The sequence below is a fragment of the Heteronotia binoei genome, chromosome 6 (assembly GCF_032191835.1).
Source record: "Heteronotia binoei isolate CCM8104 ecotype False Entrance Well chromosome 6, APGP_CSIRO_Hbin_v1, whole genome shotgun sequence".
In the NCBI taxonomy this organism is placed as follows: domain Eukaryota; kingdom Metazoa; phylum Chordata; class Lepidosauria; order Squamata; family Gekkonidae; genus Heteronotia; species Heteronotia binoei.
The window spans coordinates 55,617,769-55,633,206 of NC_083228.1; the positions used below are offsets into that span (position 1 = coordinate 55,617,769).

General features: G+C 40.0%; 1 protein-coding gene across 9 annotated transcripts in view; it reads left to right on the forward strand.

The window, feature by feature from the left end:
* Positions 1–15,438, forward strand: part of FGFR2 (fibroblast growth factor receptor 2) — a 191,528-nt gene that overhangs the window by 75,564 nt on the left and 100,526 nt on the right. For 5 of the 9 annotated variants that reach the window (XM_060241496.1, XM_060241493.1, XM_060241497.1 and 2 more), the window contains exons 3-4: positions 5,599–5,865; positions 7,022–7,096. The exons of the other annotated variants lie outside the window; for them this stretch is intronic. In XM_060241496.1, the coding sequence (XP_060097479.1) occupies positions 5,599–5,865; positions 7,022–7,096 (342 nt within the window). The remainder of the gene's footprint in view (positions 1–5,598; positions 5,866–7,021; positions 7,097–15,438) is intronic. 9 annotated transcript variants of the gene reach the window in all.

Consider the following 15,438-nt stretch of genomic DNA (forward strand, 5'->3'; position numbering starts at 1 on the left):
CACCCCTCTTGTTCTGTTCCATGGTAAAATTGTTTGATTGCTGTAGCAAGGCTGAAATACAAAATTTCAATGGCTTTGTACTATTTCCATTTTATTATATTCCACTTTTAAAACTTCTCATATTTTTCTGTAAGCTAGGAGTTACCATGGTGTATGACAACCTATATCTAATCCCAGGGTTGCCTTCTCTTCCCTGATCTTTTAAATCATCCCATGTCTACTAGCAGTAGTTTTTTTGTAAGCAAACAAAGTGCCGGTACTCATATATAAGTTTGTAGTCAGCACTGGTGAGTGCCAAAACCAAAACAAACTGTCCTGGCAGCTAGATATGATCGTTATAAAACCAGTGTTTTATGGTCAGACCCACAGCTACGAGGGGGCCTGTGGGGGCATAGCCCCCCACTTCTGGACAAGGCCCCCGAACTTTGGACCCCCACCAGCCCCCAGGGCCTCTAAGAACATAAGAACATAAGAGAAGCCATGTTGGATCAGGCCAACGGCCCATCCAGTCCAACACTCTGTGTCACACAGTGGCAAAAAAATTTATATATACACACACACTGTGGCTAATAGCCACTGATGGACGTGTGCTCCATATTTTCATTTAAACCCCTCTTGAAAGTGGCTATACTTGTGGCCGCCACCACCTCCTGTGGCAGTGAATTCCACATGTTAATCACCCTTTGGGTGAAATAGTACTTCCGTTTTATCCTTCCTTTTATCCTCTGGTCTCCTTCCCGCCACCTTCCCTTCCCTGTCACCCAAATCCTATGTGGGGGTGGGTGGCAGAAGCATCCCCCAGCCAGTTAAAGCACCCGCCAATCAGCTGATTGGAAGGGGTTCTACCCACCCCTTAAAGCCAAGGAAAAACACTTGTCAGTTTCCCTTTGCAGCATGGGCCGAGTTCAGCCATTGCAGGAGAGGGGAATTGCCATTTTTCCTTGGCTTTAAGCGGAGGAGTGGGGTTTTCCCCCACCCCTTAAAGCCAAGGAAAAATACTTGTCAGTTTCCCTCTGCAGCACCTGCCGAGTTCAGTCAGTGCTTTAGTTGCTTCCCTCCCTTCCCCATCACCCAAATCATGTAGGGCAGTTTTATTTGATGGGAGCGGGAGGGAAGGCTATGGGGTGGAGCCGCTGAGTGCCCCTTGAAAATATTGTAGGCCTCCCAACCTTCCAAATCCTGGCTATGGCCCTGTTTACGGTTTGTATCCCATTCATCAATGAAGATCAGTATCCACAACTATATTTCTCAGGCAATTTACAATGAAAATTTCCCATCCTTTTCAATATTTGGAAAGAACAAGGCTAGCTGCAGTTTTGTCCATTGTGATTAGGATTGTCAGCTCCTAGAATTAGAACTGATTACCAGACAACAAATATCATTTTACCTAGGGAAAATGGCTGCTTTGGAGGGTAGTCTATGACATTATACCCTGCTGAGGTCCCCCCCCCCCCCACAAACCTCACCTCCTCAGGCTTTACCCTGAAATCTTTAAGCATTTCCCAATCCACTGCTAGCAATCCTGATACATTCTTGAGACTAGTTCCTCAGAATATTTACATTTGCATAATAGTTAAACCAGAAGATGGTTACTATATTTCCCCATTCAACTAATCTTCCCAGCATTATTGACATCACTGGGAAGTCTCACCACATCGTGATAAGCATTTCTTTGTCCAACAGTACTTATTTTTATGACAAATCTTGACAAAAAGGTCTTAAATAGATTTTTCATCCAGCAACTAGATGTGTTTATAGTGTTACTTTTCATTCATGTTTTAAAACTATTCACATAGGGATAAAATTACTTACTGTTAACAATGGAATCAGCATCTCATTGCTGTATTGCCCCCAAAGCCAAGCAACAGATTTCAAATATTGTCTATTGTTGGAAAGGACTTTGAGCCCCTTCTACTGGTGGGTAACACAATGAATTGGGAAAGTAGAACCAAACTGTAATTTTTTCCTTCTTTATACTGGATTGTATGAACTGGAAGTGAATCCAGATGGCCATTTTTAAAGCATCAGCTGACTACAGTATATATCCATAGTAAGTAGGTTGTCTCCAATATCTTGTCAAAGCAAGTATGTAGAATGAAGGGACTATCTCTCCAGCCCATCTACACTGGCCCCCAGTTTGTTTCCATGCTCAATTCAAGATACAGATGTTGACCTTTGAAGCCCTACATAGTTTAGGACCAAAGTACCTGACCTACTCCTCATGAATGTACATGACCAGTGGTATCATCTTCTAAGGCCCTCTGGTTCAGGTGCCCCTGCCTTCTGAGATCAGTAGAGTGGCAACATAGGAGAGGGCTTTCTCTGTCATGGAAGCAAAACTCTGGAACTCTCTTCCCAGGGAGATTCATCTGTCCTTGTCTGTTGCTATCCCCCACCAGCAATTGAAGTCTTTTTGTTTCATTTAACTTTCTCAGTAATCTCTCCTTTCTGTCCAATGTTGCAGTTGTTTTTATGTTTTTGTATGTATTTTAGTTCTGGTTTAATGTGCTTTTGTTGGCTTTAATAGTTTTAAAGATGTAGGAAACTAGGAAAGAAGGTAAATGATAACATAGGCTCCTTATAGCTTGGCAAGCCATTATAGATGTCCAGCTTATCTAATGGTTGTGATCTCATTTTGACAAGTCTGTCATTGAATGTTTTAGTATGAGTGAGGAAATGAGGAATAGATTACTTGTTCTACTCCTTTTCTTGCCTCTTTGTAATGTGCCAATCCACTCTGAGTGGTGGGTTTAACTTTAAAGTCAAGCTCCTCTTCCTTCTGAAGAAGGAGGAGTCTAGTGCCCTGCCCAGTACCAGTGGCCAAGTTGTCTTGCTTGCCGGAATGCACAGTTTGGAATATGGGGACTGTCCTTGGAAAAGCATAGTATTTTTCTCATTCATTTTTCCTGTGAACTGTGGATGTGCTCTGATGTATTGATCTTCTCTTCTTCAGTACACACCTCCCAGGAAAAGAGACTTGTCATAATTCCATGCTAAATTTCATGCAAGTGCAAAAAAAAAAAGGGGGAGGGGAGGGAAAAAAAGCAAATCTTTACCACCTTGACCCAGAGTACCACAGTGGGAAAGGAGTTAATTCTGTTGAGTAGTGTAGTTTTCATGTTGGCTGGGATTCTTAAGAGCTTAAACCTGTAGGCCTTTTCACATAAAAGTGTTGGACAGAATAATACTGTAGTATCCCACCTGCTTTCTGTTTGCTTTTGGGCATTCTGTCAAAAACCACACTGGGAGAGTTTATAGGCAAACATTATGAAAAGTGACGGTCTTTAAGTGCTTCTAGGTTTGAGTTTAGTTAAACAAAGACTTACCTGAAATAGCTCTTGATTTCCAAACATTTTTTTTAATGTCCTAAGAATTCATGATATTTGATGCCTTTGCCATGACATCATCCATGACAGGAGATTAATTTTCAATTCACGAGCAGCTTTAATCTTGTGTTTATGTCCTAATCACTAACCATTTATTTTCCAACTGTGGCTAAAGTTGACTTTTGACTTCTCTTGAATCAATGGACATTTAGGGCGGGGAAAGCTTGTTTAGAAGTATCTTGAACATAAGCATATCTTCACATATAAGTGCTTCTGGAATAAGGGGAGGAGGCACTGTTAGCTATATTTCTACCCTATCTTCTGATTAGATGGTAGAAAGTTTGATTGGTTTTTCATACATCTTATGGAATAGGTATCTATTTAAAGGAATATACATAAATTTAGCCTTGTAAAAATAATAAAAGTGTATTTTACTCCCATAAATTGCTGGCCCCAACTAAGTTCCATAAAACAAATTTACTACACTAGATAGGGCGAGTTGCAGTGGTTATGGACAATAGTGTCAACAATACTATAAAGTAAACTAGTCTTGCTTGTTCTGAAGTGTCAGTGAAGCTAAAATAAATCACCCTCTGACATTTTTGCTCTGTTTTTTAGCTTTAATCTTTTATTGATATAAATATATATATGCTGAAAAGAGCTCATTCTCCATCTGGAGAATACTTTCTTTCCTTCTTAATTACCTTTTTTGGTACAGAATCTAGCACCTGTATAATGGATGGAATCCATAATTACCCCCAAAAGTTTATTTTTTCAAAAAGTGTAGAAGAATTTAGAGCAGATTTGCTTGCCAAAGAATTTTCAGCTTTGAAACGTTCTGAGGCCCAGTTCTAAAGTCTAAACATGGAAAGTGTTAATATTTGAATAAAACTTGTTTAGACTTTGAACTGAGTATTTACAAATGGCAATTACCATTATAGTATGTGAAAAAGAAGAATTTGCCTGGATTGTACCAATGGAATGAAAGCCTATTAGAAAGGAACATTTTTATTGTGGAAAAAAATAAACATGCTCCGATATGGAGGACAGGCCACTATTGCATGTGGAACTGGAGGTGTCTGTCTTTTCCATTCCTATAAGTCTTCAGACTCTTTAAGATCAGTTGTTTTTAGTGGTGACTTTCATTATCTTTTATGTGAAGTGATTATGTTGATGTGGAAGTGGTCTCCTGACCAAAGTGGACAAAGTCGCATGATCTGTGCTTGCGATTTTAGTAAGGTCTGTATACCCTTTAGTTTTTGTAGTCTTCCAGCCACCTGAAACAAAGGCTAGAACAGGAATAACCAACCTTTTTGAGCCTTTAGGCACCTTTGCAAATCTGTGTGGTCGGCACAGGAGGCGCAGCCAGCCACATGGCTGCTTCAGGCCCCTTGATTCAAAGATTAGGTGCTATTTTGCCTTTGGGTTTGTAATTTGTCCTCACCTGCTCTCCCCAAACACATACGCATTAGAAACACTGATCTAAGAAATTTATATCTTTAATGTTTTCATAATTATTTTTGTATGCAGACTATACGTGCTTTAGAACTGGCAGTCTGACTGGGCTCTGCTCTTCTGCTTTCCTTGCTTCCACTCTGCTGTGTGAAATTCTTTAAATCACCAGTGAAGTGTTATCTTAAAGACTAATTTGTTGTATCTCAAATTTGAGTCAAAGATTTTACTTTATTCAATGCATTTACAAAGTTACCCAGAGCTCATGCATGTAGCAAACTGCCGTGCTGCATGTGTAGCTTAGATTCACTTCCTGACCAGGGCTTTTTTTGTAGAAAAAGCCCAGTGGGAACTAATTTGCATATTAGACGACACCCATGACATCATCATTGTTTCTCACAGGACTGTTTTTTGTAGAAAAAGCCCAGCAGGAACTACATATTAGGCCACACACCCCTGACACCAAGCCAGCCAGAACTGTGTTCCTGCTCAAAAAAAGCCCTATTCCTGGCACTTGTCGATTTGTCATTCAGAGCTGCCTTTCGTATCTTGTGCTTTTGCCTTGCCACATGGTCTACTTTTACCCCTGTCTCTTAAGCTGGCAAGAGTAGAAGCAACCCAAGGCCAATATCTGCCTCATCACAGTTGCTTGGATTTTGCATTTGATAAAGTGGCAAGTAGTCTGGAGGATCTAAAAATATATTTTTGTAAGATTTACACAATATCTATGAATAAAACAGTCTTCATTGACAGTTGTTGGAAATTTTTTCTCTCTCCTCTTCTCCTTTCTTCCGTATCCACTTTTTTCCCACTTCTGCAGAGCCACCAACCAAATATCAGATCTCTCAGCCTGATGTATATTCTGTACTTCCGGGAGACCCTCTGACCTTGAATTGTCCACTGAAAGATGCCATCAAGATCAGTTGGACTAAAGATGGGGTCCATTTGGCGCCCAACAATCGAACATTTATGACTGGGGAATACTTGCGGATTAAAGATGCCACACCCAAAGATTCAGGCCTTTATGCTTGCACTGCTGTTAGGACTTTAGACAGTGATACCATCTACTTCATTATAAATGTTACAGGTGAGTTTGCTAAAATGCAGATTTTATTGTGTTCAAAGAGTTGTGAGCTAATTCTATTTGAACCTAATGCCATCTTCTATTAATGTATAAAAAGAATATATGAAATAGCATTCCTGCCATATGAACACATTTAGGCTAGACCATGGTGGAGATTTTGAAAGCATCTGTTCCATTCTCACTCTTCTATATGTACCAAATATAGCATAAATCTGAGCACTTACTAATAGCTGCCTGTCACCAATGTGCCCCCCCACAAACATTCCAATATTTCAATAATATGAATTTGAAATGAATGTAAGGAAAGACCTGCTGGATCAGACTAGTGGTCTATCTAGTCCAGCAGCCTGTTTTACTCAGCAGCCAACCAGTTGTCCTGGAGGCTCAGTAAACAAGGCATAGAGGTCCAGGCTATCCTTTGATGTTGCCTCTTAGTACTGGTATTCAGAGATTTGCTGCCTAAGTCTATGATGAATATACAGAAAATTGTATTGGCATATTTAGAGGTCTCTATGTTGGAAAGCGGAACAGAATGAATATTCATAATTTGATGGCTCAAATAATATCAGATTTCTCTGAACCCACTCATACGTATTTAAGCATAGAAAGGCCATCATGTGAATCTCATATCCCTGAGTTTTGATTGATCCAAGTATATATTTGTACCAAAGTTTAATTTTTCATCTTTTGTCCAGCTATCTGGAGAGCTGGATTAAAAATGAAGCTTTGGTACATATGCTTTTTTTGCAAGTTAGTAAACAATCTTTTCTCTTTAGTTTTGAGGGTGAAAATAGGGTAAACTTTAAAAAATAGTATTAAAAACACGATTCTGAAACTTTGTGGCCATGATCCAAGAAGGCTACATATGGGTGCAGGAAAGCATTATGAGCACAGTTGGAGGTTCCGTTGCAGCAGAAACTTCAAAGGTGCTTCCAGCTGCGTGTGAGGTTCTTCTCTACACAAGCATACAGCTTCATTGGATCGCAGCTTGTGTATTTTATAAAATATACTAGAACACTCAGCTATAAAGTGTGTGAAGCTTATGCTTCTAAAAGAAAATCTGTTCCAGATGCACCTTTTAAAAATCCAGGCCACGGAAAATAGGTCTGTTTGCTTACAATATATAGCAGGTGAACAATTTTAAATTTTTAAACTTCAGATGTTCTTTCATCTGGAGATGATGAAGATGACACCGATGGCTCTGAGGATTTTGTGAATGACAACAACCAAATCAGTAAGTAACTCCAACTGCTGGAGGTGTCTGGCAAGATCCATATGGAAAGATTCCCCACCCTGCACCTAATGCACTCTCAAGTACTTTATTTCTTGGCTGTTTCAGTGCATGAACTATCTACTAGCAGTTGCTTTTCACTAGCTTTTTTCTCTGATATTTTTTTTTTGTATATTTCATGCCTTTGAAACATAAAAATAAAACATTATAACCTTACTTGCTTGTTTATTCTTTCTTAGTTGACATTAACTTTTCAGTATTTCTCCTTTTTTTTAAAAAAAATACAAGCTTAATCCAGTACTGCCACTTTCTCTTCTTTTGTTTCTGGATCTAATTTACATTCTCTTACAATGACAAAATGTAAGAGATAATTATGAACTTGAGCAAATAAATTGTTTCTACAGTATCATGAATTCTTCTCTTCTGCTTATCGTTTTTGTGGTTGATGTTCTCAATTTATGTATTGTAAAGGAGCAAGAGATATTTTGAAATGCCCTGGAATTCTTCTTTAGGCTAGATAATCAGTTTAAGAAAAATCAAAGGGCTGAGTAAGAAAGGATAAGTGCTTTGGGACATGATGGGAAAGTAGTTGGGGCCATTACACCTAAGCTGTTGTAGTAGTCTTCTCCTGTTCATTCATTCAATATAATGTAAGGCTCTGATTCCAAGCTCAGCAGAGAAAGGTCTAGTTCAGTTGATCAGCAGCTGCCGGATTGTGTGGTATCTGTCAAACATTTGAATCATGTTGAAGAGGTAAGACTGTATGAATAGAAATTCTGCTAGATTGCTGCCTCTACAGGCTGTTTTAAGGATATGAGAGCACCGTCTAAAGAGATGTTTGACATAGTGAGAGAGGATGAGCAGTGAAGCAAATTCACTCTGTGCGTGTGTGTACGTGTGTATAGAACCATTCTCTGTGTGTGTGTACGTGTGTGTAGAACCATTATCTCCAATAACCTACAGTGTTCAATTATACTAAGTACCCTCTGGTCTGAGCGCTTAAAATCTTTCATGTACCCATACTGAATAATAATAAATACTCTAGGAGGGATGAGGATGTTTTCTCATAATGTTAACCTATTTGAAAAAGTGGTTGTCAAAAGTATGATCTTGTAATGGTTATTTATTCCATTCTTCCCCACACGTTGTAGAGTTTAGACTTTTTGTGGTCTGTGGGTGGGCTTATTTTACTTACAAATTAGGTCTGTTTTTATATTCATGGGAAGTAGGGATGTTCATAGCTGAAAGAATAAGTTCAACTGCATGTGCTAGCTTTAAAAAATGTTTTGATGACTCTTGTTGTGTTTGCCTATACCAGAGTGTTGCATAATATGAAAACCTAGAAGAGGGCTTGACAATATATGCCACATTATCTCAGAAGTGAGGCAGTTTTATGCATTCATACATTTATATACAACTGTGCACATGCAAGAAGATCATTATGCACATGTATGGATATTTGCATTTTACACAGATGTGTGTTATTTCAAACTTTAAAAAAATATTTATTGACTTCAGCCTTAAAATGACACATGTATCTCAAGTATACATGCATTAAATAAACAGACTATTAAAACATATTACATATAATAGCTCCTGAGAGTGTTTGTCTGAAGATAGAAGTCCTAATTGTGAGAAAACAATAGGTTAGATTACTCTCCTGTATGGCGTTTTTATTGCTTCCACCTATTGTTCAAGTGCTTATTTTTACTTTAAGGTGCAAAGGTGACTTGATCTTTGGCCATAAAATGGATTCAATGTCTCAGTCTCTCAGAGAAAATTTATAACAGATACTTCATGCTTGATCATAACAATATCCACAAAAAAGGGTTCTGGAGAACTTATTACACTGTCTTCTCCTTTGATCCAGGGCGGAGTCTGACATGTTTTCAGTGCATATGATGTAAATAAATGCCATTTGGCAAGAGTGGCATGATCAGATTTTTATTCTGTGTTGCATTGATTAAAGTAACTAAATGGTTTAGATAGTTTAAAAATAGGAATTAAATGTCCCAAAATCAAAAATGAAATAAATACAAGGTCTTAATAGAACAAAATTGGAGTCGATTGCACCTTTAAGACCAACTTAGTTTTATTCAGAACATAAGCTTTCGTGTGCTCTCTAAGCACACTTCATCAGACAAGGCATCTGGCAAGGTCTTAATGTTTATTGAATATGGTCTAACGGACGCTGAAAGAGAACAGGTCAGAAAGTTTATAACCTAATGCAGTCGAAACATCTTTCTTGCACTGGATGCTGTTGGGTTGTTGTTATTTTTGCATCTTTTATCCACCTTAACCCTAAAGTGGGTTCAAAATGAATAAAATAAACACACACACACACATATATATAATATAATTTAGGACAATTTTAACCCACTTTTATCTATACATGAATCTAAAGTGGCTTATAAGGTACACAAATGACAGATTTCACAAATACACAACATGCCAATTTCACAATTTCTACTTGCCCTTAATGTTATTTAAAAACATAGTTTTAAAAATAGACACCCAATCATATTAAATCTCCCAGAAGAGGAAAGTTTTCACAAACACTTTGAAGAAAACCACAAATTGGACTGAGTCATTCTGGAATAGGAAATTCCACAACTGTAACCCCACAGCTGAATACATCTTACATCTTGTAACCACGAACCCTAACTGGTCTCAAAAGTTCAAAGAGTGGAAGAGAGATAACAGGTGACACTTAGCCCAAAGGCACCTTTTATAGCTCCTGGATTCTTAACAATGGCAATAATTATGCACCTGGAATGTATATGGTGCTTTGGAGTGATGAAGGAGCTTCACGTTATCTCAGACATCTGTGTAACTACTTAGTAAAGTAGGCACACATGGTGTAAATGGGGGCTAAGGTTGGGAGATAGCATTTTGCACAAGGCCTCCCAGCAAGCTCAAAGATGAGGTGAAATTTGAAGTGGGAGCTCACCAAGTCGCTTTCAGCAAGTTATGCTGTATAACCCTGATGGTTGTAGAGAAAGCCTAGGAACCATTGTGTCCAGATTTGTTGAAACTTATTTTCCTGTAAGCCATTTAAGCATCCTTTTGGAAAGAAAGGTAGGATATAAATATTTGAATCAATAAATATTGGAAAGGCAATCAGTTGGTAATCAGATAACAGTAAGCCTGCATGTACTCATGGGGACAGGGAAGGGTTCAGTGTCAGAGCACTTTGCATACAGACATCTCTGGGTTCCATTCCTGTCACCTCCAGTAAAAGAATCTCAGCAAGCAGTAACACCTTTCTCTGTACAGGTGCCTGAGCAGCTGGTGCCTGGCAAAGTAGATAATACAGAGCTAGATGGTCTGACATGGCAGAAGGCAGCTTCATACGTTCACATATTACAGTGTCAGAGTTATTGAGTCCCTTGTGGTACTTGAACATGTCTAAGTCAGTGTACTTTAACACTAGTTCAGTTTACATTCAAGTTAACGTTAATATGGCCCAGAATTCATGGCTTGATCAGAATAAAGTTGCTGTGAGTTGGAGCTCAAGGACATTATTTTTTTTGTCATTGACAGAACAGCCTTTGTTTTACTTTTCTGGATTTTTATGTGCCGTTGCAATTCTGTTCCTAGCAAATCATTTTTAATGTGCTTTCTAATATAAGCCTGTTCTTTTGGGACAATTAAGTCGTGTCTTAGTTGCACAAGTTTAAATTTTAAATATTTATGACTTGCCTGGTATCATACTTGCAACTACATGTTCAAGTATCCATTAATTTTCCTAGTTTGTTAGTTTTTAAAGACTTCAGGCTGATATAAAAATAGTCACATATCATTTTTAGAATGATTTTAATGCGTAATTTTGGCAGTTTTCTTTGGGCAAGGAGGTTTGTTAAAGTTGCTGTTTCTGTCCTCTTCTCCAGCTGTATTTTTATTTTGAGATGCAAGGGGAAAATGGGGTTTAGAAATCTTCAGCATATGCTTATTTCAAGGACTGCCATGAATTTGGCCAACAGAAGGGCTTGCTTATTATGGAGCTGTAATAAAGGAAATGAAGCTGAGCGGATAGAGAAACAGTTATGTTTCTGGACCTCTGGTCCTAAAAATGTCCACAGTAAATGTGATTTATTTCAGGAAGAATCTATTGCAAAATAATTAAATGTGGCCATTCCAAAACAGGTTTTAGTTTTTAAATTTTAAACAGGCATGCGAACCAACTGAATTAAATCTGGATATGCTGTTACCATGCTGTTAATCAAAGAGCTGTTATCTCCAGGAAAGGACTTGTGTCCATAAGTAGTTGCCACAATATTAAACAGACATGGAAATTTCTGTTTTCTTTCTATTAGTAATTACTAGACTGGGCCAACACTGCTCTTTCATTTTCAGTTTGTTTTTACTTTTTCTTACAATGCACCCTATTTCCTATGACTAATATTTGGTGCACCATTTTATTCTTTGCAAAGATAGAGTTTTGCAGTGTCTGATGTCTTGACAGTCATTAATGTTATTTTGAGTACTCTGTGGTAACTTATGGATTTGATTTCTTGAAGCACAGAAATGTCATGTTGTATATTGTTAAGCAATGGCTATATTCTGTTTCATATTCCATTAGCTGTGTAGGCTCACATTGTATTGTTTACAGATATCATTTCCAAGCTATGAATATGGAAGCTTTGCTGTACAAAAAAGGTCTCAAGATTGAATTTAAACATTTTAAAAATTAAAATACACCATTCCCATTGAAGAGTTTTATTTCTCTGAAAGCCCAGACTTCAATATTAAAATCAGGCTCTGTTAAATTAGGTATAGCCTTAGTAGTAATAGCTGTTGTGTAGATTTCTTAGTTGGCTTTTCTCTTCCCCAAACTATAATGGCTGAACTGACCCAGTATCATGGTGACTAGATGTCCTGCCCACTCCTGGCTGGGACTCCCACTGCAACCCCCCCAGTCCCTGAGCAAGCCCACCAGCTCTGAAGCAGATTGCCCCACACCCCAGATACCCGCTGGGGACAGAGGCAGACTAGTGGACAAGCTGAAGTCCCATGATGACATCCAGCTAGCTGAGGATGAGGCAGCCCCCTGCTGCAACACTGTTGCCAGAGCCATTCTGAAGGAGAACTGAGTCAGGCCTTAGGTGCTGGCAGAGTGGCACCTGGCCCCCATGTTGCTGCCACAAGCTGAGGAGGCAGCACGGAACCCAGAAAGCCCCACTGTGTTCAAGGCCGATGCCACAATACCAGCGTGAAGGGAACTAGCATCTGGATGGGCCATTGGCCTGATCCAACATGGCTTCTCTTATGTTCTTATGTTCATCTCCCAAGTGCAGGCCTGCTCCAAAGCAGCAGTGGACACTGGGGCAGCCAGGGGATGGCCCAGCAGATTTGACTGCCCAGAACCCTTGCTGGGCATCAAAGCTTATCAACCCCTGAACTGCTGGCTGCACGGCTAGCCTGGAGTGTATCAGATATGTAAGCCCCTGGTGGCATATGTCAAAATACCTAGGTAGGGGTACTGGGCTGGGGCCCTGGGGACTGCCTGCATATGGTGTTCCTGGTGGCCCCCATTCTCTGGAACCCCATTCTCTGGAACCCTAGGCATTTGCCTAGGACCACCTAGTGCAGGGGTGTCAAACTCATTTGTTATGAGGGCTGGATCTGACATAAATGAGACCCTGTTGAGCCATGCCATGTCGGGCCGGGCCATGTGTGTACCTATTTAAGATTAGGTAGAAGAGAGAGAAACTTTTTAAAGGACACAAACAAACACAATTAAATATTTTTTAAAACTAAAAATTACTTAAAACATTAGTACTCATTGGTTTTAAGGTTGCTTTCTTTGTATTTCTCCCATGGGATCCAGGGAACTGGGCAAAGGAAGCTCTGGCTCTTTCCTGCCTTCCCCAGGGGACCAGGAGGGGAGGAGCCTCAGCCAATAGAAAGATAGGCTTGGCTCAGTAGCTCTGCTGTGCAATTGAGAGAGCTTGGCAAAACAAACTCTTCCCCCCCTTCCTTCCCAAGGGAGGAGCCTCAGCCAATGAACAAAATAGAGGCTTTGCTCTGTAGCTGCTGTGTGATTGAGCAAGCCTGGCAAAGCAAGCTGTGATGCAGAAGGGAGCAGAGAGGGAGAAGGAAACAGATGACAGACAGTTGCTTGAGGACCTGATAAGAGCCCTCCGTGGGCCTGATTTGGCCCCCAGGCCATATGTTTGACACCCCTGACCTAGTGGGTCGGCTGCTCTATGTAGGAAGTTCAGTATTCAGTACAAAAACCTGTAGCAGGCACATTGACTTACATGCTTCATAGGTTGCCAGAGGCCCTCTAGAAACAGGGGATCCCCTCCGGTGCTCACAGTTCCTCACAGTTACACAAAGGAATGGTAGGGGAACAGACTTGGAGGAGGACAATGTTACACAATGCCAAACATCACTTCTGGGTAGGACATTGGAAGTGACAATGATGTGTTGCATGATTCTCTAGAAGTTTTTCTGTCTCTATAGTTTTTCCATAGTTTTGGGGAAGTGCTAGAGCATCATGTGACCCAGTGATGTCACTTCCAGTTTGTTGGTGGCTCCACCTCCTGTAGCAGTCATTTTGTTGTTATGCCCACCACCTTATGTCACTTCCAGTTATATAGTTCCAGTTATGTCACTTCCAGTTATGTAGCTGGAAGTGATATTGCAACTTCATGCAATGCCATGTCAACAAATCTCTTCCCTACCCTTCCATTTAATGCTAGTTGCAGTACTTGGCTGACAAGTCTTTTCATCACTGTTGCCACTGAGGATGCATTTGTGTTGGGGAGGTATTTGTGAAGTTCCTGCATTGTACAGAGGTTGGACAAGAGGAGGAGGAGGAGATTGGATTTATGCCCTACCCTTCACTACCCAAAGGAGTTTCAGAGTGGTTTACAGCCTCTTTTCCCTTCCCCTCCCTACAACAGACACCCTGTGAGGTAAAACAGACACCCTGGCCCAAATAAGATTTCCTTTACTATGAGTGTAGCCTTTGTTACAGTACAGTTATAATTCTATATCTGAATTATGGAAAACTATTGTGTAAAGATAGGGAAAGTAAATGTAAGTTGTGAATAGTTCCAGAGGTGTGTCGCAGGGTAACTCCTGTTTTCCCCAGTATTGTGTCAAGGTGTTTTAACAAAAACATGGGGCACGATCACACAAGAGACTTGGTGCAGCAGTGTCCTGGCTTTGATCCGTGCCATGGCATTCACATAGCCCACACCCTGCTGCCTGGCAAGGCATGGGCCACGCATATGCATGAGGAGCATTCAGACTGCTCATGTGCATGTAGGGTGGGTGTATTGCATGCCCTGGCCATTCAGGCAGCTGGGAAACATGCCCTACATATGATTCAGAGGTTTACTACTGGGAAGTTCCCAGTAGCTCTTTAATCCAGTCCCAGCCCATCCTAATATGAGGTAGGTATGGGTGGGACCTGGGGGACAGATGTGTATGTGAGATCACACACATTAAATCCAAAAGGGAAGTGTGGCTAGGTCAGACCATATCTCACATGCAATTGCGTGTGTAGTGGGAACTGTTTGTTTGCTGTGCTCCCATCGACAAAGAATTTATTCTTATCTGGTTCTTTCTCTTTCAGTTGTTGAGTAGAAGCAGGAGATTAGCACAGGAGAGACTGTGATGCTATCTTAAATGATGACCTAGGGTGGGCTGGGAAATGCACAGATACCCCTTTACCCCACATTTAAGCAACTGTGCTCATCACCATTGGGAAACTTTTTCTTGGTATGACACCTTTTGAAGAAATGTGATTACTGTTCTGCAATTTTTCAAAGCAGTTATGGCAGTGTGGGAAACAATAATATACATTAGTAGGCTCTCTATGTTGGAAGACCATTATTTTTCTCCATTACAGAGCAAAAGGAAAATAAGGCCACTCTTTGTAATGAGTTCTCCAGTTGTCACTGTACATATAAAGTCAGTATGTTGAATCCAGAGGAAATTTCCAGTGATGGAAAGGTTTTCTGTCAGTGGAATGGAACTTTCTTGCCTTCTCCTTCCTGCTGCACCCTAAAATGCAGGAATCCTTAAGTGGCAGCATGAGGGGCAAATTGGGGGTATGCTTGTGAGGGAGTACACACTAAAAATTTCTCATTTTCCATTAATGTCCTAACTGATGAATGTACAAATCACTTGCAGTAATTATAACTCTGAACAACCCTCTTTTATGGTCCAGATTGGATTTTTATTTGTTATTCTAATGTACGTTGTCCAAAGTTTCAGTCAGTTTATAATCTAATAAAGACTGATTGGAGTTAGTGGCCATGTACACAAGGAATAAGTTTCAAATATTCTCTAATTTTTGATATAAGCATTGCGTTTTACATGAACACCTA